The 27152-nt window shown below is 45.6% G+C and overlaps 1 protein-coding gene and 3 non-coding genes across 4 annotated transcripts; all 4 read left to right on the forward strand.

Annotated features, from left to right (window-relative positions):
* Positions 1-1843: 1843 nt before the first annotated feature.
* Positions 1844-1915, forward strand: trnat-ugu (transfer RNA threonine (anticodon UGU)). Its single transcript has one exon. It is a non-coding gene; the product is annotated as a tRNA-Thr (tRNA).
* A 612-nt stretch (positions 1916-2527) lies between these two features.
* On the forward strand, positions 2528-2599 carry trnat-cgu (transfer RNA threonine (anticodon CGU)). Its single transcript has one exon. It is a non-coding gene; the product is annotated as a tRNA-Thr (tRNA).
* A 243-nt stretch (positions 2600-2842) lies between these two features.
* On the forward strand, positions 2843-2914 carry trnat-cgu (transfer RNA threonine (anticodon CGU)). The gene has a single exon. It is a non-coding gene; the product is annotated as a tRNA-Thr (tRNA).
* Positions 2915-15272: 12358 nt separating this feature from the next.
* LOC140359106 (globoside alpha-1,3-N-acetylgalactosaminyltransferase 1-like) lies at positions 15273-26288 on the forward strand. Its single transcript, XM_072443977.1, has 9 exons — positions 15273-15277; positions 23883-24059; positions 24130-24230; positions 25121-25128; positions 25317-25430; positions 25511-25627; positions 25749-25882; positions 25956-26030; positions 26113-26288. The coding sequence occupies exons 1-9, from the start codon at positions 15273-15275 to the stop codon at positions 26258-26260; spliced, it is 879 nt and encodes a 292-aa protein (XP_072300078.1). The 3' UTR covers positions 26261-26288.
* The last annotated feature ends 864 nt before the right edge of the window (positions 26289-27152 follow it).

The following is a 27152-nucleotide window of genomic DNA, read 5'->3' on the forward strand; positions in this document are numbered from 1 at the left end:
ACCCCGGTCTCACCTCGTGCCCCGTTTTTCCCTCACGCCCCGGTCTCACCTTGCGCCCCGGTCTCCCCTCACGCCCTGGTTTCCCCTCGCGCCTCCGTCTCCCCTCGCGCCCCGTTTTCCCCTCACACCCCAGTCTCACCTCGTGCCCCGGTCTCCCCTCACGCCCTGGTTTCCCCTCGCGCCTCCGTCTCCCCTCCCACCCCGGTCTCACCTCGCGCCCCGTTTTCCCCTCACACCCCGGTCTCACCTTGCGCCCCGGTCTCCCCTCACGCCCTGGTTTCCCCTTGTGCCTCCGTCTCCCCTCCCACCCCGGTCTCACCTCGTGCCCCGTTTTCCCCTCACACCCCGGTCTCACCTCGCGCCCCGGTCTCCCCTCATGCCCTGGTTTCCCCTCGCGCCCCGGTCTCCTCTCGCGCCCCGGTCTCCCCTCGCGCCCCGGTCTCACCTTGCGCCCCGTTTTTCCCTCGCGCCCGGTCTCCCCTCGCTCCCCGGTCTCACCTTGCGCCCCGTTTTTCCCTCGTGCCCCGGTCTCCCCTCGCGCCCTGGTCTCCCTTCGTGCCCCGGTCTCACCTCGCGCCCTGGTCTCCCCTCACGCCCCGGTCTCCCCCCCGCGAACGTTCAAATCTCTCCACAATCGAGGCCCTAATATCGAGTTCGATGAACGCTCCGGAGTGCGGCGCTGTAAAAAACATCAACAGCGTCTCTCCGATCGATAAGCGCACCCCTCTTCCTGTTAGCGCGCCGCGTGCGAGCGCGCGCGATGAGCCGGCACCAGCTGGAGAAGAGACGCATGTAATTTTAATGAGGGCCGTGTTTCCGAGTGTTTACTGTTCACAGAGAGAACATTTACCACAAAGACAAAGCTTCATGTTCTGACTTACTTTAAAGTGGATTATATCAGACTTTATTCACAGGGATTTTGTTCCACAGAAGCTAAAAATGCGATATACTATTTTTTTACATTTTAATCTAAAAGGATGAATAGAACTCTGAATAATATAATAATGGCAAATAATTTAGGCCAAATCAGGAGTTTAAAACGAAAGGACGACATGTTAATGCAGAGTATAATGATTATTTAGAAATGAGACTTCACATTTTTATATTATATATTTTCAGCTTAAACTACAAACAAACAAACAAACAAACAATAAATTAAGATATCTATTGTACTGAAATAAACTGAAATATGACCAATATTGGACATGACAGTGTTTTTAATGAATGTTTTTCATTCAATATGTGAAACTTAAAGAAGTCTTATAAATGGGTTTGATTTTTTTACTAACTAACAAAATCAAAGAGGTTTTCAGGTGTGGTGGCCAAGTGGTAAGGCATTGGTGTCATAGACTAAAGATCATGGGTTCAATCCCCATCCACTCTTTTAAATAATATTCCATTAGTTGAGGACTAGCTGTTCTTGTCCTACAAAAGCATGAAAACAAATCAGAATTAGTTCTAATCGTCTCCTAATGTTGGTTTTCAAATATCTGGATGATTTAAACTTCTTGTCTGACAAAAGCAGGAGAAAAGACAGATGGGGCTTGAGCCCATGATCTTTGGTTTACATGACACCTTCTCACTCAGACACCACACCTGAAAATCATGCACAATTTGGGAAATAACAAAGTTTTTCAATCATGATTTCAGCCTTCAAGAGTCTGGACTTATTCTACATTCAAAGACTGATTATGTCAGTAGAGGTTTGATGCAGAGGAAAACCTCAGAGCTTCTTTGCTTCTCAAAAGTGAAGACACTAAACCCTTCAAGACTTTTGAACATGGACTTTAAAAACCTGTCCTCTATAGAGGTCTGAACATGATTTAAAGAGTGTTTTATCTCAGGTGTGGTGGCCAAGTGGTAAGGTGTTGGTCTTGTAAACCAAAGATCATGGGTTCAATCCCCATCCAAGCCTTTAAATGTGACAAGCAACTACAGAAGCAGGATGAGGATAGAGATATTATCCTTCTTTGAACACACAATACCATTTAAAGGCTTGGATGGGGATTGAGCCTAATCATATTTTGGGAAACAACAAAGTCTTAAAATCCTCATTTTAGCCTCAATTATGGAAACATAAAAGCTTTTCATACAATTTGTGAGAACGGTCAAAGAAGTCTTCTAGTGATGGTTTTCAACAGTCTGAACAGGTTTAGGATTCTTGTCTGAAAGAAACAAGAGAAACACTGAAGATCCTGAGGTGGTCAAATGGTGAAGTGTTGGTGTTGTAAAGCAAAGATCATGGGTTTAATCCCCACCCGTGCTTTTAAATGTGATATTATGGTCAAAGAAGGAAAATATCTCTGTCCCAGAAATATGTGGTGAAGTTCAGTGTTTCTCCTGTGTCTGTAAGAGAGAATTCTAAACTAAACCAAAGGTCACAGGTTCCCATCCCTGTCTTTACACGTTATAGAACATTCAGAGATCGATCATGGCAGTAGTAGTTCCCCCCAGAGGAAAACTTCAGTATTTTTTTCTCAAAGCGACGTAGTGTCTTGGACATTTCCAGAATATGGTTTTGTTTACAGGCGTGGTGGCCAAGTGGTAAGGCGTTGGTCTCGTAAACCAAAGATCATGGGTTCAACCCCCATCCATGCCTTTAAACACTATGTACTTTTAGAACTAACTATTCTTTTTCCTACAAAAGCATGAAAACAAATTAGAATTGTTTTAAATGTCTCCTAATAATAAAGGACAGTTTTTTAAAGTCCGTGTTCAAGAGTCTGGACCAATATTGGACATGACATGTGTTTTTAATGTTTAATGTTTAATATTTTTAATTACATGTGTGAGAAAGTCTGAATGGGTTTAGTATTGTTAGTTTAGATAGACAGTTTGTATGGGTGTGGTGGCCAAGTGGTAAGGCGTTGGTCTCGTAAACCAAATATCATGGGTTCAATCCCCATCCACGCCTTTAATCAATATTCCAATACTTTGAGTAATAACTATTCTTGTCCTACAAAAGCATGAAAGGTCCTAATTAGGAATGATCCGATCCGATCACGTGATGGAAAATCAGGCCCGGTCACCTGGTTTCAGACTTGATTGAAATCGCACCTCATTTGATCAGCGCTCTACATTTCAAGGTTATTATTAGTCTCTCACCTCCGTGTGACGCATGAATGGATTGCGACATTTTAGTTTTGTTTTGGGCCGTGCGATCCTGCCACAGCAGAGCATCACACAGATTGTGTGGCTGAGGTCTTGTTTTTGCCGATGGTATGACTCGTGTACTTTAATTCATGAGAAATAACTCCGATGTAAAAAATGTTAACAAAGTTGGCTTATGCCTGCTGGGTATTTTAAGTTGAGCTGCAATTTTTATTGAATTCAAATGTTGCACTATTATTTCTTATTCAAGCTGCCTCAAAGAAAGGTGCACTGTTCAAGGGTTAAGAAATAAAATAAAACTGGGGACAACCTGTTTATGTTGCATTTGTGCATTTTTTAAATGTGTCATGAAAGTATCGGATCGGGACTCGGTATCGGCAGATACTCAAAACCAGATGACTCGGAATCGGATTGGGGCCAAAAAAACCTGATCGGGACATCACTAGTCCTAATGTCGGCTTTCAAATATCTGGATGGGTTTAAAATTCACTGAACATGACCAATGTGCCACGGGATTCGTCTTTCCACACGGTCGTTTCAGATCTGCATCAGTCGGGTTTAAATACTGTGTTTCAGCTGAAAGTTCATCTCCAGCAGAAGGAGACGACCTACTGTATTCACTTAGTTTAATCCAAGTTGACAAGCAGTGTATTTATATATTTGTAGTTTTTACGCACATATACAACTCAGTCCCATCGACGAGGGTAATATAATAATAATGATGATGATGGTGTAATGCTCCAGCTCAGTATAGTCTTTTTAAGAGCGTGAAATCGACTGTCCTTAGGTCGGAGCTATTTTAAAAGTGAATTCTATTGATTTTAGAATATTTCCTCACACAAATTGGTGGACAGTTCCTCCGGGTTTCCGGGCGATGAACCGCGGCAGCTTCGGGTCAAAAGGCAGAGGACAAACTGCCTTAACCTCTATTTTACTGTCTTCAAAAGCTTTAATATCCTTATAAAGCTCCACCACGTGAACTCTAAAGCCTCTGTTCAGGAGGCTTTAGAGTTCAGACAGTCCGACTCCTCTAATGGAGCCATCGATTCCAACGCGAGACGAGAGAGAGCGAACGGGCAAACGGAAAGAGGACGGGCATCAGGTTTAACGCTCTGTTCAACACGTGTCACGACAAGAAAAGAAAAAAAATCCAATAAATACAACAAAATTTGACTTTTCGCAAAGAGTTCAAGCGACGTCGAGAAATGGAATGGTGTTTATTGCGTTTCAGTGAAATGTGTTCTTTAACCTGTCACATGTCACTTCCTGGTTGGACATGAGCAGAAGATGTGACATAGGCAGAGGTAATTCCACTACTGTTACCTAGCAACCAGACTGTAAGCAAGAGCCAAAATCCACAGAAATGACACAACAATAATACCTGATTAAAAACGTATGAATTGTTTAGCTAATCCGTATGCTCCAGGCGATTCCTCATCAGGATTGGTGTTAGCGCGACGAAAAAAGCTAGCTTGCCCCGACACGGTAACGTAGGCACGCATTCGTTACATAGAAAATTTGAGGCAGAAAAAGACCTTTAGGGTCTTCAGATGATTCACAGACTTAACAAGAAAAAAATTAATCTGATCAAGCTACGTCGAAGACCACACGCGGTAAATGTAAAGAAACTCCTAATATTTCATCGATTTACGTCACATTACGTTACGTTTTTGGTTCCTCGAGCGAAACGTGCAGAAATATGAATGTTTAAACTCGTGCGACCCATTTTGGTTGAATAATCGCAACTTGGCACAGAGCGTTGAAAACAGAAACAGGATTCCCCGAACATTTACCGCCCGGGCTGAGCTTCGGCCGAGGGGCAAAACCGGCACCAAAAAAGCATAATTAAAACATCAGAAATGTCTCCCGCGACTCGCACGACGCCCGAGTCGCATTTCGCCGTAAATGCGTCTTTGGGTCACTGAAAAGCGCTATATAAATAAAAGTTATTATTATTATTTTATTAAATGAATTTCCATGGGCTCCGTGTATCGTCTCGTAATGGCCCCGGTCCCGTTCGTTAAAGAGCTCCTGTTTGCTCCTGTTTGCTCCTGTTTGCTCTTGTTTGCTCCGTACACAAAGCTATCGCGGTGGAACGGCTGAAAGCGATTAGCGTGACTGATGAGTTTACACGGCGGTTCGTATGGATCGGGCGGCAGGACAAACGAGTCGGCGCTGGACTGAATCTGGCGCTCTGACCGTTCCCCGGCGAGCGTCGTTTGTCAGTCGAGGAGGCAAAAACACTGCGTCGTACGAAGCTCGTGATGTGATTAGAAGTGGAATTATTGTCGGCGGTTGTGACGAACTGAGAAGAGGAGACGGAGTCCGGAGATGACGCTAGTTTTAATGCAAACGGTTGTACAAGATTATTAAAGTCCAAATGACAGATTCTCCTGTTTTTTCTGATTCCGACTTAGTTTGGTGGTAAAGAACCGGTGGCAAATATTTATCATAGTTTTACTTCCGTTAAGTTGCAGTTTGTGAAGAAAGTTTTGTGAAGAGTTTAAAATGACAGGAAGTAGAGCTGAAACCCTCTGTGATGTCATCAGTGGGCGACACAGAGACAGTTTAGACACTTTTTTGACACTTTTCAGTTTAAACCATAAAATAACCGACAAAATAAAGATCTTATTGTGTGTCGGATCAGAACTGTTCTGTCATTTATGTGGAGTTTGGCTCTTGTTTACAGTCTGGTTGCTATGGTAACAGCTGTGGAATCACCTCTACCTGTGTCATATTTGTGCGCACGTCCAACCAGGAAGTACAATTATAAACTTTACAGAAATGGTTCAAACTTTGGACAAACAGGCAAAATGTTTGGTCAAATCTGAAATATAATCGTGTTTATTGCGTTTTAGTGAAATGTGTAGTTTAACCCGTCATATGGACTTTAAAGGAGACACATTATGCATGATATAATGATAACATCGTTTCTTTATCAAAAACAGTGAAGTGGAGTTGTATTTTGCTTTATTCACGCTGGTTTCATGAATCTTGTTTATGCTCGGAGTGTTCACTGGAAATCACTGGAAACAGATCAGAAACCTGAAGGTCACGGCTCAGTTTCTAAGTCCGTGATTGGTCACTGTTGGTCACTGGACTCTGGGTTTCTGCTGCTGAAAGAGCGTTTGACCCGTCTGACTATAGTGAACATGATTACATTTAAGATATGACCAATTCTGGACAATATTAGTGACGAGGTAATTCCACAACTGTTACCTAGCAACCATATTGTAAACAAGAGCCAAAATCCACATAAATGACACAACAATAATACCTTATTAAAAAATTGTCAGAAAACGTGTAAATTGTTAGCTAATCCGTATGCTTAGGAACATAAAGCATAAGGCAATTCCTCATCAGGATTGGTGTTAGCACGCCATCTACTGACGACAAAAGCTAGCTTGCTCCGACACGGTAGCTTAAGCACACATTTGTTACATTAAACATTTGAGGCAGAAAATAACCTTAAGGGTCTTTAGATGATTTACAGACTTAAAAACATTGCGTCACTAAACTTATACCTCTGACATTAAGAAAAAAAATAAAAATATTAATAAAACATGTTTAAATGAGGCTCAACACATCTCCAGGTATCGTTTTGATGAGAGAACAACATTACAGTACAGTTAAAAGCTCAAAAGGTAAATTTAGCATAATACAAGTGTCCTTTAAACTGCATTCATGCGTTAGCAACACGTTACTATAGTTACCGGGGCTGTTTCCGGGCGCTGTGCAGCAGCAGCTCCTGACGGGGGTGCTCTAGAGCCACTGAAGAGCGGCTCAAATGCACAGAAGGAATTAATAAAGTCAAATTTAACCTTTAACCACAAACGGCCACGAAAAGACCTTTGTCATGGCCTGTGTATCTGACCGTCAGCAGAGGGCGCTGTGTCTCTGACCGTCAGCAGAGGGCGCTGTGTCTCTGACCGTCAGCAGAGGGCGCTGTGTCTCTGACCGTCAGCAGAGGGCGCTGTGCCTCTGACCGTCAGCAGAGGGCGCTGTGCGTCTGACCGTCAGCAGAGGGCGCTGTGTCTCTGACCGTGACCATCAGCAGAGGGCGCTGTGCCTCTGACCGTCAGCAGAGGGCGCTGTGTCTCTGACCGTCAGCAGAGGGCGCTGTGTCTCTGACCGTCCTGTGTCTCTGACCGTCAGCAGAGGGCGCTGTGTGTCTGACCGTCAGCAGAGGGCGCTGTGTGTCTGACCGTCAGCAGAGGGCGCTGTGTGTCTGACCGTCAGCAGAGGGCGCTATGCGTCTGACCGTCAGCAGAGGGCGCTGTGTCTCTGACCGTGACCATCAGCAGAGGGCACTGTGCCTCTGACCGTCAGCAGAGGGCGCTGTGTCTCTGACCGTCAGCAGAGGGCGCTATGTCTCTGACCGTCCTGTGTCTCTGACCGTCAGCAGAGGGCGCTGTGTGTCTGACCGTCAGCAGAGGGCGCTGTATGTCTGACCGTCAGCAGAGGGCGCTGTGTCTCTGACCGTCAGCAGAGGGCGCTGTGTGTCTGACCGTCAGCAGAGGGCGCTGTGTGTCTGACCGTCAGCAGAGGGGGCTGTGTCTCTGACCGTCAGCAGAGGGCGCTGTGTCTCTGACCGTCCTGTGTCTCTGACCGTCAGCAGAGGGCGCTGTGTCTCTGTCCGTCAGCAGAGGGCGCTGTGTCTCTGACCGTCCTGTGTCTCTGACCGTCAGCAGAGGGTGCTGTGTCTCTGACCGTCAGCAGAGGGCGCTATGTCTCTGACCGTCCTGTGTCTCTGACCGTCAGCAGAGGGCGCTGTGTGTCTGACCGTCAGCAGAGGGCGCTGTGTGTCTGACCGTCAGCAGAGGGCGCTGTGTCTCTGACCGTCAGCAGAGGGCACTGTGCCTCTGACCGTCAGCAGAGGGCGCTGTGTGTCTGACCGTCAGCAGAGGGCGCTGTGTCTCTGACCGTCAGCAGAGGGCGCTGTGTGTCTGACCGTCAGCAGAGGGCGCTGTGTGTCTGACCGTCAGCAGAGGGCGCTGTGTCTCTGACCGTCAGCAGAGGGCACTGTGCCTCTGACCGTCAGCAGAGGGCGCTGTGCCTCTGACCGTCAGCAGAGGGCGCTGTGTGTCTGACCGTCAGCAGAGGGCGCTGTGTGTCTGACCGTCAGCAGAGGGCGCTGTGTGTCTGACCGTCAGCAGAGGGCACTGTGCCTCTGACCGTCAGCAGAGGGCGCTGTGCCTCTGACCGTCAGCAGAGGGCGCTGTGTCTCTGACCGTCAGCAGAGGGCGCTGTGTGTCTGACCGTCAGCAGAGGGCGCTGTGTGTCTGACCGTCAGCAGAGGGGGCTGTGTCTCTGACCGTCAGCAGAGGGCGCTGTGTCTCTGACCGTCAGCAGAGGGCGCTGTGTGTCTCTGACCGTCAGCAGAGGGCGCTGTGTCTCTGACCGTCAGCAGAGGGCGCTGTGTCTCTGACCGTCAGCAGAGGGCGCTGTGTCTCTGACCGTCAGCAGAGGGCGTTCTAACACAAATGTGACTTCCTGAAAATAGAGAGATTGTTTTTTTATCGGATCAAATCAAAAATCACTGGTTTCGACCATAACTTTTGTCAACATTATGAATATAACTGTAAAAATCACATACTGAAAATAACTGTCTTGAAACTCAACTCAACAAATGTAGTTAAATAAAAACATATTCTACGTGTTTCCCATAAATAAGCCTCTTTTATTTTCCACTTGTTTCATTGTGAGTGAAAGAAACAGGAAAATCACCTTCACCCATTTCCATTTCCTTGACCCAGTTTCTCTGTTGTTCCTCTGAATGTGACACAAAAGTGTTTAAATGTGAACGGACTCAATCTGACCTGGAAAACATCTCATCGATATCAGGACTATCTATCAGGAGTAAAGCAGGACTGGTTTAATCCTGGTTTAAACCTTGTTTAGACCTGGTTTACTCCTGGTTTAGACCTGGTTTAGTCCTGGTTTAGTCCTGGTTTAGACCTGGTTTCCTCCTGGTTTCCTCCTGGTTTACTCCTGGTTTAGACCTGGTTTAGACCTGGTTTAGTCCTGGTTTAGTCCTGGTTTAGACCTGGTTTAGTCCTGGTTTAGTCCTGGTTTAGACCTGGTTTCCTCCTGGTTTCCTCCTGGTTTAGTCCTGGTTTAGACCTGGTTTAGACCTGGTTTAGACCTGGTTTAGTCCTGGTTTAGTCCTGGTTTAGACCTGGTTTAGTCCTGGTTTAGACCTGGTTTAGACCTGGTTTAGTCCTGGTTTAGACTTGGTTTAGACCTGGTTTAGACCTGGTGTAGACCTGGTTTTTGTCCCATTGGATCATGGTTTTGTCCTATTTTAGTCCAGTTTTAGTCTTTGTTTTCATCCCATTTTTGTTCTGTTTTATCCTTTTTTTATCCTGTCTTTTGTCCTATTTGAGTCCAGGTTTAGTCCTGGTTTTCCTCCCATGCTGGTCCTTGTTTGTCCTATTTTAATACTGTTTTTTGAGCCATTTGAGTCCAGGTTTAGTCTTATGTTTCAACCCTCTTTGTCCTGGTTTTGTCCCTTTTTGGCCCCGGTCCTCCTTTGGGCTCCTGGAGGACTCACTGGGACCGTCTCTGCGTGTGTCCCGTTTTCCGCTCGGCAGAATTTGGGCAGCTCTTGTTGAATAATTCAGGGTCAGACTCTGCAGAGAGCGCCTCACGCAGGGCGGAGCGGGTCTGGGGTTAGACCCGGGGCGGGGGGTCTCGCGGGGGGACGGGGGGTCTTGCGGGGGGACGGGGGGTCTCGCGGGGGGACGGGGGGTCTCGAGGGGGACGGGACAGACAGGAACGCCGCGTGCCTCTGTGGATTCCGTGCTGCGTCTCAAAAGGATTCTCAATATGAAGATCAGAAAATGCTCAAGTTTGAGTCTGAATAAAGTAAACGCTGCATTAACAGCCTTAAGTATGTGACGTTTTGATGAAATTGTATTGTATTTTCACTTTTACTCGAGTACTATTTTGTTTATTCCATTAACTCTAACTTGAGTAAAATGTTTGAGACATTTTAAACACATTATAAACAAAATAAAGCACAACTATGTCGAGTGAAGTCTTCTAAATACAAAACGTTCACAAATTGAGTGCATTATTGATTAAAATCTGTTACTGTTTTTTTTATTTTTTTAATTAACGCCGCTGTCTTTATTATAAAAAGGATTTGCGTTTGTGTTTTAGACTCTGTATAATCCAGATAACGATGTTTTTTATAGTTTTTATAATAGTGACAACAACAAAAAAGGAAGTGCAGCTTTACATACGATATGTTTTTGTGATTATTGTGTCAATTGTGTCAAAAAAATCCGTCCGATTACTTGACTTCATACATCGTTCAGTAGCATGTCATAACTTAAACCCAGTAAGTACAAAAAAAGACAGAAAAAAGAAACCAACAGCAAAGAAAGAAAGAAAAAATAGAGAAAATAACAAAGATCTCGCAAAATATTTATCCATCTGTGAAAAAAAACTAACATTTAAGTAAAAAACATATTAGTACAAAATATACTGTGCGGTAAAAATACTTCTAAATGCTTTGTTTTAACTCTCACTTAATTTTAAGTTTAATTTGCCTTCTCTACCGCTTTGAACAGCTGCAAGGTCATTTCCATCTCACGCTACAGGTCATAAATCACAGTTTAGATTATTTTCACACATGTTTTTTCAGTATATGAGCAAAATGTACATGATTATATTAGGTGTGGTTATTAAAAATGACTCGTAGAAGCTCATAGAATCCTCCATGGTGACGGGCTGGCGGTCATGTCGTTGCCGCTCTTCGTCTTCACCCCTCCTCCTCCTCGTCCTCTTCTCTGTACTGTTATTTTAGCGCCGCTTCTTCCCCTCGGGCCGTTCTCATCAGACGCTGCCCGAGTCTGAGGCGACGAGCAGCAGGTGACGAGCAGCAGGGCCCGACACCCGCGGACACGCCTTTATGAAAGAATAACTGCAAGATCTGTTATGGGTTTATAGTGGAAAGTGTGGCAGAAGTGTTTGTGCTTTTATCCTCATCGTAGTTTCTGAAACGTGAATCTGACATGGATTTTCAGCATGATGAGCGTTTAGGACTGTTGCCACTGAGGACGGAGAATCTGATCTTTAGACCTGGTTTGGACCCGATTTTGACCTGGTTTAGTCCTTGTTTAGTTCAAGTTTAGTCCTAATTTAGACCCGGTTTTGACCTGGTTTACTCCAAGTTTAGACCTGGTTTTGACCTTGTTTAGCTCAAGTTTAGTCCTGATTTAGACCTGGTTTTGACCTTGTTTAGCTCAAGTTTAGTCCTGATTTAGACCTGGTTTTGACCTTGTTTAGCTCAAGTTTAGTCCTGATTTAGACCTGGTTTTGACCTTGTTTAGTTCAAGTTTAGTCCTGACTTAGACACGGTTTTGACCTTGTTTAGTTCAAGTTTAGTCCTGACTTAGACACGGTTTTGACCTGGTTTAGTTCAAGTTTAGTCCTGATTTAGACCTGGTTTCGACCATAGAAAACTGAGGAGCTCCACTTCTTGCTCCATCTATTTCTACATCTATTGTATTGAGACTCTCTCGGGGGCGGACCCCCGAACCCCCCGGGCCCCCCAAGCCCCCCGGGCTTGTACTGGAACCTGCTTTAATGCTGTTTCAAACACACGACGCTCTTCTGTTTTCACCTGTTCTCCTCCGACACAAAAGCGATACTTGTGCTCTAAACTTTCTAATATCGCCGGGACTCACTGGAATAACAGCGGGTTAAATTGTTCGGCCATCTTGACGGCGACGCGGATCTGGCAGCCTGGAGAGCATCACAGCAGGCCGGCTAATATCTAACCCGCCGGAACAGATGTGACCGCTGGGCTAATGGAAACGCAGGCTGCCAGACTGAAGCCAGATATAATTACATCCAAGTAATGCCAGGCAAAAAACACAGCACACACAGAGTCAAAGTGGTGCAACAGCCTCCCGCGGAGAAGAGGGGGAGGAGGGGGGAGGAGGTGGAAGGGGAGGAGGAGGAGGTGGGGGAGGAGAGGGAGGAGGAGGAGCGGAAGGAGAGGGGGGAGGAAGGGTGAAGAGGGGGAGGAGGGGGAGGAGGAGGAGGAGGGGTGAGGAGGAGGAGGGGGAGTTGGGGGGAGGAGGGGTGAGGAGGAGAGGGAGGAGGAGGAGAATGAGGAGGAGGAGGAGCGAAGAGGGGAAGGAGGAGGGGGAGGAGGAGGAGAATGAGGAGGAGGAGGAGCGAAGAGGGGAAGGAGGAGGGGGAGGAGGAGGAGAAAAGCACGATCAGGAGACGATGACATCACATTAACATTAACTTCATGTCATTATAAATCAGATTTTACTGAATAAAAACATGAACAATTTCTTTGACCTCAGATTTATAGAGACGTGTTTATTATGACGCACTCGGACCATCGCAGCTCCTCCTTTTATGGACTTGACTCCTCCTCCACTTCTCGTCCCGCAGGAGGCGCAGCAGTCTCGTCTCCGGCTTCTGGAGACTTCTAGAAGTTCAGTTCAGGTTCTAAGCGTTCTAGGGTCCGGCCCCCGAGGTCATGTGATCAGCGGCTTTTAAACCATCCTCGCTGCAGACTGAAGCGGTCAGCGGGGGTCAGCGGGGGTCAGCGGGGTCAATAAGGTCAGCAGGGTCAGCGTTGGTCCTTAACCCTAACTGTGGAACTGACGCTTCTGACATTTAAGACTGTAATAAAAACTTACCTTGTTTGGATTTTAAGACAAACATTGAGCCGACGCTCATCCAGGAGCGGCCCCTCATCCAGGAGCGGCCCCTCATCCAGGAGCCGACCCTCATCCAGGAGCCGACCCTCATCCAGGAGCGGCCCCTCATCCAGGAGCCGACCCTCATCCAGGAGCCGACCCTCATCCAGGAGCCGACGCTCATCCAGGAGCTGACTCTCATCCAGGAGCCGACGCTCATCCAGGAGCCGACCCTCATCCAGGAGCCGACGCTCATCCAGGAGCCGACCCTCATCCAGGAGCTGACCCTCATGGAGCCGACCCTCATCCAGGAGCCGACCCTCATCCAGGAGCCGACCCTCATCCAGGAGCCGACCCTCATCCAGGAGCCGACCCTCATCCAGGAGCAGCCCCTCATCCAGGAGCAGCCCCTCATCCAGGAGCCGACTCTCATCCAGGAGCCGACTCTCATCCAGGAGCGGCCCCTCATCCAGGAGCCGACCCTCATCCAGGAGCCGACCCTCATCCAGGAGCGGCCCCTCATCCAGGAGCGGCCCCTCATCCAGGAGCTGACCCTCATCCAGGAGCCGACCCTCATCCAGGAGCTGACCCTCATCCAGGAGCGGCCCCTCATCCAGGAGCTGACCCTCATCCAGGAGCCGACCCTCATCCAGGAGCCGACCCTCATCCAGGAGCGGCCCCTCATCCAGGAGCCGACCCTCATCCAGGAGCGGCCCCTCATCCAGGAGCGGCCCCTCATCCAGGAGCGGCCCCTCATCCAGGAGCCGACCCTCATCCAGGAGCCGACGCTCATCCAGGAGCGGCCCCTCATCCAGGAGCGGCCCCTCATCCAGGAGCGGCCCCTCATCCAGGAGCCGACGCTCATCCAGGAGCCGACCCTCATCCAGGAGCGGCCCCTCATCCAGGAGCGGCCCCTCATCCAGGAGCGGCCCCTCATCCAGGAGCGGCCCCTCATCCAGGAGCCGACCCTCATCCAGGAGCCGACCCTCATCCAGGAGCGGCCCCTCATCCAGGAGCCGACCCTCATCCAGGAGCCGACCCTCATCCAGGAGCTGACTCTCATTCAGGAGCCGACGCTCATCCAGGAGCCGACCCTCATCCAGGAGCCGACGCTCATCCAGGAGCCGCCCCTCATCCAGGAGCCGACCCTCATCCAGGAGCTGACCCTCATGGAGCCGACCCTCATCCAGGAGCCGACCCTCATCCAGGAGCCGACCCTCATCCAGGAGCCGACCCTCATCCAGGAGCCGACCCTCATCCAGGAGCTGACCCTCATCCAGGAGCCGACCCTCATCCAGGAGCCGACCCTCATCCAGGAGCGGCCCCTCATCCAGGAGCGGCCCCTCATCCAGGAGCTGACCCTCATCCAGGAGCCGACCCTCATCCAGGAGCTGACCCTCATCCAGGAGCGGCCCCTCATCCAGGAGCGGCCCCTCATCCAGGAGCGGCCCCTCATCCAGGAGCCGACCCTCATCCAGGAGCCGACCCTCATCCAGGAGCTGACTCTCATCCAGGAGCCGACGCTCATCCAGGAGCCGACCCTCATCCAGGAGCCGACGCTCATCCAGGAGCCGACCCTCATCCAGGAGCTGACCCTCATCCAGGAGCCGACCCTCATCCAGGAGCCGACCCTCATCCAGGAGCTGACCCTCATCCAGGAGCCGACCCTCATCCAGGAGCCGACCCTCATCCAGGAGCGGCCCCTCATCCAGGAGCGGCCCCTCATCCAGGAGCGGCCCCTCATCCAGGAGCTGACCCTCATCCAGGAGCCGACCCTCATCCAGGAGCTGACCCTCATCCAGGAGCGGCCCCTCATCCAGGAGCTGACCCTCATCCAGGAGCCGACCCTCATCCAGGAGCCGACCCTCATCCAGGAGCCGACCCTCATCCAGGAGCGGCCCCTCATCCAGGAGCCGACCCTCATCCAGGAGCGGCCCCTCATCCAGGAGCGGCCCCTCATCCAGGAGCGGCCCCTCATCCAGGAGCCGACCCTCATCCAGGAGCAGCCCCTCATCCAGGAGCCGACTCTCATCCAGGAGCCGACTCTCATCCAGGAGCCGACTCTCATCCAGGAGCCGACCCTCATCCAGGAGCGGCCCCTCGGAGTCTTCCCTGAAACATGACATCATCTTTGAATAAAACATGTCCCATGAGCCCAATGAGCTCATCGTTTTACAGGAAACACGACTTCCACCGCACGATGTCATTGCACGATGTCATCGCACCATCAAATCACGCCAGGACTAAAAATACACTTACGTGGTTTCACAAAAGGCTCCAGCAGTGAGTCATGTGCATCAGAGGTTTGAGATGAAGCAGAAAGTATGTATAAGTATGTCGTATGTATAAGTATGTCGTATGTATAAGTATGTCATATGTATAAGTATGTCATATGTATAAGTATGTATAAGTATGTTGTATGTATAAGTATGTCGTATGTATAAGTATGTCGTATGTATAAGTATGTCATATGTATAAGTATGTATGAGTATGTCGTATGTATAAGTATGTATAAGTATGTACAAGTATGTCGTATGTATAAGTATGTCGTATGTATAAGTATGTCATATGTATAAGTATGTATGAGTATGTCATATGTATAAGTATGTATGAGTATGTCGTATGTATAAGTATGTATAAGTATGTACAAGTATGTTGTATGTATAAGTATGGAGGCTGAAGGATATACCAAATATTAACTTTACTTAATTGTATTAAAACTGCACTTTGATATAATAATTGAATTCCAACTACATTAACTTTAGATTGTATTATTTTAGTCACTCTAAGTTGTGCTGAAACTGGCCTCACACTCACCACATTCCTAGATAAGGACAAAGCTGCAGACCCAGGCCCAAGGACATGTCTGTGCGATGGAACAGCGACTGGAAGAATACTGAGGGAAGGCCTCAACGTTCATATCACGCCCCATTTTAAAAGGCCAGTTTCAGCACAACTTAGAGTGACCAAAATAATTCAATCTAAAGTTAATTAGATTAATTAATTAGTTGGAATTCCCTTATTATATCAAAGTGCAGTTTTAATAAAATTAAGTAAAGTTAATATTTGGTATATCCTTCAAGGCGTACTTATACATACTTATACATACTTATACATACGACATACTTATACATACGACATACTTATACATACTTATACATATGACATACTTATACATACTTATACATACTTATACATACGACAATACTGGACACACACTGGACACACACTGGACACACACTGGACACACTACTGGACACACACTGGACACACACTGGACACACACTGGACACACACTACTGGACACACACTGGACACACACTGGACACACACTGGACACACACTGGACACACTACTGGACACACACTGGACACACACTGGACACACACTACTGGACACACACTGGACACACACTACTGGACACACACTGGACACACACTGGACACACACTACTGGACACACACTGGACACACTACTGGACACACACTACTGGACACACACTGGACACACACTACTGGACACACACTGGACACACTACTGGACACACACTACTGGACACACACTGGACACACACTGGACACACACTGGACACACACTGGACACACTTCTGGACACACACTACTGGACACACACTGAACACACACTACTGGACACACACTGGACACACACTGGACACACTTCTGGACACACACTGGACACACACTACTGGACACACACTGGACACACACTGGACACACACTACTGGACACACACTGGACACACACTGGACACACACTACTGGACACACACTGGACACACTACTGGACACACACTACTGGACACACACTGGACACACACTGGACACACACTACTGGACACACACTGGACACACTACTGGACACACACTACTGGACACACACTGGACACACACTGGACACACACTGGACACACACTGGACACACTTCTGGACACACACTGGACACACACTACTGGACACACACTGGACACACACTACTGGACACACACTGGACACACACTGGACACACACTGGACACACACTACTGGACACACACTACTGGACACACACTACTGGACACACACCTGTGTGTAAAAATACTAAAGTCACAGCTGGACTCGACTTGAAAATGGACCCAATGAACAGACTTTGAATAAATTTGTCTTTTATTGACTTGGTGCGACTTATGAAGACAAGTTTGTCATCTTAAGTTTGGGAGCATGACCACGCCCCTTCCTGCAGGACCACGCCCCTTCCTGCAGGACCACGCCCCTTCCTGCAGCTACGCTACTTAAATCATCCAGATCACATACACTTGTGTTCATGATTTTCGTGCCCCTCCCTCACACCCTTTTAAATTGTTCTTATTGTTCTAATTTATCTCCTAGACGGGGGTCTCGGGGCCCGGGAGCCTTCAGCCCTCATCGTCAGAAGCCCCAAAACGGCATCAACTTCTGTACATTTGTGTTGTTCACGTTTCTCGCCGGCCAATAAACACTTTGCATCGTAGCTGGGGGCGTGGTCCTTGCTAGTGAATTCCTTTCTTCGAATGCTCCACTTTCCAACATTTTCATTTCCAAATTTCTTCCTAATGTGTTTCTTTCTGGTCTTGTCTTGGTTGTTTTTGTTCTTGTGTAAAAAAAAAAAAAATATTTTTTTTTTAAAGCACTTCCAGTTCAAAGTCATGTGAATAAACCCTGAACAATGACATTAACTTTTTCAAATGTTTCACTTTTTCACAAACATAACTCAAGGTTCCAAATCAGATACTGGCCCTTTAATATTCAGTATTCAGTGACTAAATAAATGTTCTTCCCAACACTGAACATTGATAACAGCATTGTGTGGAATTTACCTACGTTGTTAAGAAAATGTAACTCTTTTCTCCTTTTTGAAAGCTTTTCCCAGCCAAGGGCGGAAACACAATCACCTCCGACACTTTATAACAGCTCCAAAACTGAAGAGCTTCAGATGAGTTCTGGGTAATCTGCTTTGTGTTTGTCAATGTCATGGAATCAGACATACACCGATGCTATTCCGTAACACATCGAGAACACAATTCAACTTAGAATATGAAACGACACAGAAATATCAGACATTTGTATGGCAAGCTTGGGAGAAAACGCCGGGACTGATCACGCAGGCTGTGGTAAGCAGCCTGCGTGATCCTCCTGGGTTTCACCCCGTTTTTTCCCATGCTGGTTGGTTTTATTAGATATTCTGGAATAGGCGGGTCACATTTCTCATTGGTCAGCTTCACATCAAGGCACTTGTTTTACAGTTGGTATTTTTCCTAGAGATCAAGCCTTGGGTAAACATTACCCAAACTCCTCTGGGCTGTCACTCCCCCCTAGGGTAAACATACTTTGGCCCATCTTTACGACCCCTTCACAAATGCAGTTTGTCACACACCCGCTCTTCTCTTAGACTAATGATGCAGATAAAATACATCACAGAAATAAAATCATATATTCACATTTTATCACATTTCCCTCCTGTTTATCAACGCATTAGTCACTATCTCATATGCCAAACATATTACTCTTTTCAGTTTACAACATGTCTTTCATTTTGTTGTTAAAATGACACTTTTACACTCAAAAAGTAATGCACATTTTTCAACATTGAACACACTTCTTTTCTCTCGGCCCACAACATTTCTACTGCATTACTGTCCTAAATTTTGAGTCAGATTGGTCAATCTCTGTAATTTGACAAACAGACTGTCTATAATTTTGTGCGGTGTGATGGGAAATATAGAAGTACAAGCGGAAAGCCCTTAAACCCGCTGCTCTCTGGTCAGTCAGTTTGACTCGTCAGGGACATCTCTGGACACCCCAATAGAATCAAATACGTTGTATCAGCTGCTACTGGAACCAGATTGTCCACTAACCTCTCGACCTTGACCCTGCGGTATGGTTCTGGGTGATGCTGATCTTTGTTATGACCATGGCTGGCCACAAAAGGGATACATAGGTACAACGTCCCACAAGTGTCCCCACATCACCATACGTTCTCGCTTGGTTTCTTAAGAGACCTTCTTCCGCTGCTCGCTTCGGTCACACCTATGACACATATGAACTGGTACATTTCCCATCTCAATTCATAATCTCATTAACATTGCATGTAGTTATGTTGTAGCAGATAAAAAAAACACTCTTAGTTAGTGTAAACAACAGTGGCTGTGGTGTAATATGCCATTGTGTTTCTTCAGCTACTGTCATGTCAATTGTACATTGTACATTATACATTATACATTTCATAACCTTTCTTCAAGTTGATCACTTATTTTCTTCCCTCTATTCCAGGTCTGTGTATGTTTCACTTACCAGTATACACAGTTGTGACACACCATTGTATGTTGATCGATTGTCCCGATTGTCCCGATTGCATAATACAGGTGTTCAGCACCCATATTACCGTCATCGCTGTGATGATGATAACTGTTGATTCTTTTTCACAGAGTATGGTACTCTGCGCACCGTAGCCTCTGGCTCTCGTTCATCGTAGCAGAGTATAGCACTTTGCGTACTGTAGAATCTGTCTCCCGTCCATTGTAGCAGAGTATCGTACTCTACCGTAGACTCTGGACAAAACTCATACAAACAAAGTCCTGCGTCTGCGATGTTATGGCTCTGCCGCTGTGTTGTCCAGACATTTCTCTCACTTTGTAATAAGAGCACCCATGTTCTCGTCCCTCCAATGGTCGGTGTGAGGACGACACGGTGTGGCTCCGTCCACTTGGCTCGTCTCTGTAAACACCACATCTCCAACACGATCTTGCTGCGGTGATAAACAAAGTCTTTTCGACAGTTCAATGTATTTCAAACAGTTTTCTTGTTTACAATTTTTTTTTTTTTTTTTGTAATTATTGATTTGGAATATTTGTTTACTAGTCCATATCCCTCCTTTTTGAGATAAGGCCTTGCCCATTTCTCAAACTACTACACAATTCTACATTTAAACAAAATTCAATAATCCAGATAGTTTACAACGTTCACTAATCCAGGATGTAATCAAGGAAGAGATGGAATTGCGTCTGTCACTCCAACTCCGCAGTTCAGTGGTCACATCCCTGGCTGAGCCCCCCCTGTGCTGCCCCCCCCCCCCTGTGTGGGTCAATTAGTCTATGTGTGTAATCTTACACTTCCCAAACCTATCTGTTTTACCACCATTTGTTTCAAACTCCAAATGTTTCAAACTCTAAAAGTTTCAAACTATAAATGTCTGGTGTCCACGTGTGTGCACGCGTATGTATGTATGTGTGTGTGTGTGTGTGTGTGTGTGTGTGTGTATTCAAATACATCAACCTATACTAATTATATAAATAATTCCCCCGTTGAGCTAGCCATAAGGGTCAACTCCCAACTTAGAATTCTTCACATAATTAACAATTTCACATCTCCTCTGTGGGTGTGGCCTGCATAAGGTCACCCATCTAATGTAATATGTGCTAATCTTCTATATGTGCTTCAGGTGAGTTTCAAACTCAATCTCTCACACCTGCTCATGTGGTGCTTTACAAACATTGTGTATTAGTTTGTTCTAGCAAGTCTATATCTGTATAAAAAAATCAAAATGATTCTAAACCTTCCTTGGTTATAAGGCTCGTCTCTTTTAAGATAAGATAAGATAAGATATTCCTTTATTGTCCCACATGGGGAAATTTCATTGGTGCAACGCAGGTAGATACAGAGGTAGATACAGAAGAACAGATCATTATAGGAAGTCTGAAAAACACTTTCAGTAGAAGATCTCCTATAAATAAATAAAAACTCCCATAGACAAATAAATAAATACCATTTCATGTGATCCCGACAGTAATTGCACATGAATATGTGTCACGACAGCACATAGATTGCACATGAATTTCACAGTAATTGCACATGAATTCCAACAGCAATTGCACATACGACAGAATTGCACATCAGTATTAGGTTAGGTCAGTATTGCGACGGGATAACGTGACGATCTCCGGGTAAGACGACTGTTCTCCGCAGTTTCATGAGTTCCTCCTTTGTGTAAACGCGGTACGGCCGGCCGGGGGGCGGGGCCGGAGCCGGGGGGCGGGGCCGGAGCCAAGACACATCGCAACGACACGACGAAAACACTCAATCCAGCCGAATAAAGTCAAAACAAGTTAATTTAAAGCGATTCCAGTGCGTGTCCCGATCGTTCGTGAAGTTCCTCTTTCATATAAACGTGTATATAAACGTGTACCGACGATACGCCGTACTTAAGCGCGGCCGGAGGGCGCGGGGGGGGGCTGGTGGGCTCGCTCGGAGCTAGCTCACGTCACAACAACACAACGAACGCAACGAAAAACGCTCAAATCCAGCCGAAAAAAGTCAAAAACAGTTGAATTAAAAAACTATTCCAGCGCGTGTCCCTATCGTACAGTAAAATAGAAAAAAATATACTAACTATATTTACAAAATATAGGAGATAAAGCACAATAAGTGTGAGAAAGAAGAGAGAGCGTTTACACCGGGCTGCCAGCTGTACCAGCGCCTTATGACGATATTTTATCAACCCGTTTTCCCTTGTTCCCTACTTTCTTTGTCTTTTCCCTGTAACGCATGCATCTTCCTCTCTGTCTTCCCCTCTGTCTTTGTCTCCTCTTGTAACGAAGGAAACACCCATTTCCAAATTTCTAAACCTGCTCTTTCTTTCTCTCTTTTCACTTACTCTTACCTTCACTTGTAACCTGCTTTTACTTTCTCTCCTTGCTGCTGATATAACTACCAAACGCTGCATCCCCTGGGATTCCACTGTTTAAATATCTCTGTCTGTGTAGTTCCTGTTATCACTGGTTTCATAATTTTCTATAGCGTCTAAATTTAGACGATATTGTCTAATTTAAATCTATTCAATTCTTGATTGAATCTCCACAATCCTTCAGGTAATTCCTTTAGAATGTCAAATTCTTTCCCTGTTCATGTTAACTTTTCCTATTACTCATCAGTCAACCCCCCCTGAGGTGTTGCTGTTGGTGTCCCTGTGATCCGTAAAGATAACAACATCTGCTCCATCCTGAGTCCTCCAGATTCTTTGCCAGTCAATAGCCCCTTATCTCTGACTATCTTTTTTAGGTTTGTTCTGTGCACTCAAAAAACACAATACCGTAAAAAAAAAAAAAAAAAACTTTTGTCTTCTATGTCGGGGACAGGAAGTGTCCTGTCTGTGATCACATTCCCCAAAAAATTGGCCATCTATAAAAATCTGAATTCATCTTCATCTCTTATCAAGTTTAATACAATCTTTATAATTGATTGTTGTCAATCAAACAACACCCTTCAAATTTGTTCTAATCCTAAAATTTAAACCAGCTGAGTTTAGTTCCTAATTCATTCATTCAGAGCGTCCTCTGAGTGCTTTCTCCCCATTCTCCTGTCTTGTTGACCCCCCTTATCTCCCCCTCTCTGCCACGTCATCTGAGCACACTGGAAGTCTCCCTCCAAAATCCTCTTATGACTTTTCCTTTGTCTTTTTACAGTTTGGGGTGATAATTTTGGCATTATGTGGTCTCGGTCTTCTGAGAGAAATGCTACTTGCTTTACAGTCACGGTCAATGTCAAGCTTCTAGAGAAAATTCCATATTAGATTCCTCCGGACATAAACTTGGTGTTTAATGATTCACCCGTGACTGCAAATTTTAGATCTCTCAGAATAACGCCTTGTGACCCTTGTATGATTAATTGTGATTCACAGTTGTTAGTTAATCACTTATTAATCCTCATTCACACATTCACACTTCTCTCTTACTTACTTCGCTCGTGCACAGCGCTTACATTCACTCATCTTTATGTCAGTAACAACTCGTACATAAGGCATCATAACTTTCTTTCCTGTGAGAAACTTAACTCATGGTGAGCAATTTAACTCCTTTTATGTGAGAAACTTATCTACACAAAGCCAACCAATATTTTTCCAGCAATATTAAACTCCCTGCTTATGTGAGAAACATATCTCGTCCATAAGCTTACAATATTTCCTCAGTAATATCAAACTGGGCATAAGAGCCTACAATATTTCCTCAGTAATATCAAACTGGGCATTTCCTCAGTAATACCTAACTGGGCATATAGCCAAACAATATTTCACAGTAATACTAAACTGGGCAAATAGCCAAACAATATTTTTCAGAAATATCAAACTAATGCATAAAACGTTTTATGGCTAACTCTTTCACGCACAAAGTTTTGTCTGACCTTCTTCGTCGCCTGTGTTCTCCTGCTGCTTCGAAACGACGCGCTCTCCTCGCGGAGAATGAGGTGCGATGGGCGGCCACGGGAAAAGTGGACTTCCTTTAGCTGTGCACAGACTTCACCGATTCACCCGTCAATCTCCGCGAAGGGGCTGCTTGTCGTCCGGCTCGATAGGACCAGAAAATGTCATGGAATCAGACATACACCAATGCTATTCCGTAACACATCGAGAACACAATTCAACTTAGAATATGAAACGACACAGAAATATCAGACATTTGTATGGCAAGCTTGGGAGAAAACGCCGGGACTGATCACGCAGGCTGTGGTACGCAGCCTGCGTGATCCTCCTGGGTTTCACCCCATTTTTTCCCATGCTGGTTGGTTTTATTAGATATTCTGGAATAGGCGGGTCACATTTCTCATTGGTCAGCTTCACATCAAGGCACTTGTTTTACAGCTGGTATTTTTCCTAGAGATCAAGCCTTGGGAAAACATTACCCAAACTCCTCTGGGCTGTCACACCCCCTCTGGGTAAACATCCTTTGGCCCATCTTTACGACCCCTTCACAAATGCAGTTTGTCACACACCCGTTCTTCTCTTGGACTAATGATGCAGATAAAATATCACTATTATGCAGATAAAATACATCACAGAAATATAGTCATATATTCACATTTTATCACAGTCAGATATATTACACAATACTTTACTACTTTATTACTTCAGATGAGTTCTGTAATCTGCTTTGTGTTTGTCAGATATATTACACAATACTTTACTACTTTATTACTTTCTTACACTTACATACTTTCTTGTCTGGTTAATTTCAGGTTGAAGTACGCGCAGCCAAACACACAGATCGGGTGAGTCGCTACATGAGGATTGTACTTCAGTGATGATGATGATGATGAAGTATTTGTGTCTCCTCGTTCCAGCCGCACTGATGTGAACGCAGTAACAAACTGGAACGCGCCCCTGGTGTGGGAAGGAACCTTTGATCCAGTGGTCGTGGACGGCATCTATAAAAACACCAACCCCAGAATTGCTGTGCTGGTTTTAGCCGTTGGCAAGTGAGGAAGAGGACAACAGTCTTGTTTTGTTGACTATGTTATTGTTCTGTATTTGTTTTTGATCAAACAGGTACACTCGGTTTATAAAAGGGTTTGTAGAGTCAGGGGAGAAGTATTTCTTTGTTGGATTCAGAGTGACGTACTACATTTTTACAGACGATAAAAAAGGAAGTCCCAGAGGTAAGACACACAATGAATTAATACATATAAAATACATCTGATTGTTATATAACTAAACACGTACTGAAAATGCATATTCAGAATCCATACTTTTAAATGAAAGGAAGACATGATGATCTTTAATCACGCAATTTACGCTTTGAACCAGTGGCATGCGAAATCAAGGCAAGTAGTGATCGACCATTAAAACCTAATATTACCTTTTGTCACAACTATATTTATAATATGTCCAATAAGCCCGTTTTCCCCTCACTTCTGCTGCTGAAGCTCAGCTGAAGTCAGTGTCTTTAGTGGCCTCTACAGGCCACTGAGCAGTATTATACTATTATATTAATTTCAATATTTGTTGCAATATTTTGAACTGTAGTAGAAGTAGGACAGAGTAGTAGAGATTATGCCTTTTCCTTGTCGTTGACTTGGGTTGTTACGCTGGAAAGAATACAAATCATGTCGTCCGATGAGGCCAAGACTGAGGACTAAACAGTCCACGTCATGGAGGTTGTTGGAAAGGTCCTTGTTGGTAGATGAGATCTGTCCCAAGTATCTAAAGCTCGGATGTTGTGGGACTGTCTTGGCAAACAAGTCTCTTTAACTTGAAAATACCTCTGGACTGGCAGACCGGGTGGTGGTCTCTCCTTAAGAGGAGGGATCAGAGGGTCTGTTCCTCCAGACCTTCCATTTTCATCCGGGTCGTGGAACACTGGACCAGCTCTGTACTCTCCGTTAGGTGCTCAAGGGTTCATGGGAGTTTGTTCCACCGTGTCCCTCGAGGTGCCCTTTGGGGGGAGTATGGGGTCCGGGAGTACGGGGTCCGGGGCCCTTTGTTCAGGGCTGTCCGGTCCCTGTATGACCGGAGCAGGAGCTGTGTTCATTGCAGTAAGTCAGACCTGTTCCCAGCGCATGTGGGACTCCTCAGGGCTGCGCTTTGGCACCGGTTCTGTTTTTAAGGACTGGAACAGTCGGGGTGCAGAGGACGTCATGTTCAGAATACAATACTCTTCTTGGTCCATGTAAATGTATTTAGAAATCTCTGACTAAAAACATGTTTAAAGCCTTCAGACAATGGATATATTTCAGATGAAGCTGGCTCCTGGCAGACACATATCGCTCCAGGAGGTTCCCAGTGCAAACAGATGGCAGGATGTGGTGCTCAGCAAGATGAAGTGGGCCACTGTTTCAATCGAGAATTGGGCGAGTCTTACAACAGAAAACGACATGAGACAGTTACTTGATTGTACATTTGATTAACATTACAACATTTGCTTCTTTAGCTTCATAAAGAAGCCGACTATCTCTTTATGATGGACATTGACAGCATTTTTCACAACCGTTTTGGAGCAGAGTCTCTCAGTCGACTGACGGCTACGCTTCATCGTGGCTACTATAAGGTTTATTATTTTGTTTATGAGTCACAAAAACATAACACAGCTTTTTTTGTGTCGTCGATGTACTTTCTGCTTAAATGTCTAGTGTACATTTCACTTCATACATACATTAACTTCTCATTAGGGAAAAAAACGTGATCCATTTCCATATGAGAGTGGGCCAACATCTCAGGCTTACATCCCTTTTGGAGAAGGAGACTACTACTACACCGCAGCGGTGTTGGGAGGATACATGGAGGACAAGTACAAGCTGGTCAAGTAAGCTTTCCCAGAACAATGCTTTTACTGCTGCCCATATTGCACTGATAATTGGTATGTTCTTTCTTGGTAGATACTGTCATGAGAAATCCCTGGAGGACGCTAAAAACGGAGTGGAAGCCGCGTGGCAGGAGAGTCACCTCAACAAGTAAAGTCCATCCTCCTACGTTCAAGTGACTTGGTTCTGTTTAGGATTTGCCTTGTATATTTACTGTGCGTTTCTTTGCCAGATACTTTCTGTACAACAAGCCAACAAAAGTACTGTCTCCAGAATATCTGTGGTCGGACTATGACGCGGTTCCCAAGGACATTCGAGTCGTGCGCATTTCCCAGTTAGTCAAGAATTATGCAGAAGTGAGACCAAACGGTGGACATTGATCAAGTGACTGTCGGGACGGGCTCTGGGTGAAAATGTCTAAACAGTTTTTATATGGGCGGGTATTTATCACACAGTGAGGACTAAAGCTTGTACACATTCACATCATGGGGACGTGCCTTGCTCATGGGGCAAAAATCAGGTCCTTAAGATGTGAATCCTTTAATTATTAGATCAATAACATGGTTTAAATAGCAGCTATGGCTAAAAACAGGTACAAGTACTGATTATGTTAGGGTTAGTTTTGTGTTATAGAAACTAATATATCTTTCATCATCGATGACATTATCGCAGAAGACATTTTAGGTTTTAGATTTTAGTATGTTTGACCCTCACAGAGACAGGCACTGATGGTCCAGTAACTTTGAATGAAACCACACCCCCTCATTACAGTTATGCATGTTCATCTGATATGAATAAAATATATCTATGTATTGAGTCTTCTTTTTTCCTTTACAAAGGCCTAAATCTTCTTCCTTTTTATCACGGATACTTCATATCTTCAATCCACAGGTAAAATATAACATTATTATTGTTGCTGATATTAATGTATATATTGATCATCAATCTGACTCATTATCAAGAGAATTTTTAAATATCTTAAATTGCATGGATTGTTTCACATCAGAGGTGGAACACAGGACCTGGTTATGGATTATCTGCAGACGTCACCTTTGTTGGGAATGTGGCCATCTATTGAGAAACCCTGACCCGAGGGAGCAGGTCAAAATTCAGAGTTTTAAAACTCCGTAGAAAAGCTTTGAGGGGGTAACCTCAAAGAAAGGAATTCACTAGCAAGGACCACGCCCCCAGCTACGATGCAAAGTGTTTATTGGCCGGCGAGAAACGGGAACAACACAAATTTACAGAAGTTGATGCCGTTTTGGGGCTTCT

This window comes from Eucyclogobius newberryi, unplaced genomic scaffold (assembly GCF_026437365.1).
Source record: "Eucyclogobius newberryi isolate DKJ021-1_F unplaced genomic scaffold, fEucNew1.0.hap1 SCAF_14, whole genome shotgun sequence".
NCBI lineage: Eukaryota > Metazoa > Chordata > Actinopteri > Gobiiformes > Gobiidae > Eucyclogobius > Eucyclogobius newberryi.

Excerpts from the sequence above, each read along its gene's own strand:
- LOC140359106 (XM_072443977.1), top strand. Across the intron at positions 24,060-24,129 it reads CTGGTTTTAGCCGTTGGCAA|GTACACTCGGTTTATAAAAG; the intron begins GTGAGGAAGAGG and ends TTGATCAAACAG. Across the intron at positions 25,628-25,748 it reads TTCATCGTGGCTACTATAAG|GGAAAAAAACGTGATCCATT; the intron begins GTTTATTATTTT and ends ACTTCTCATTAG.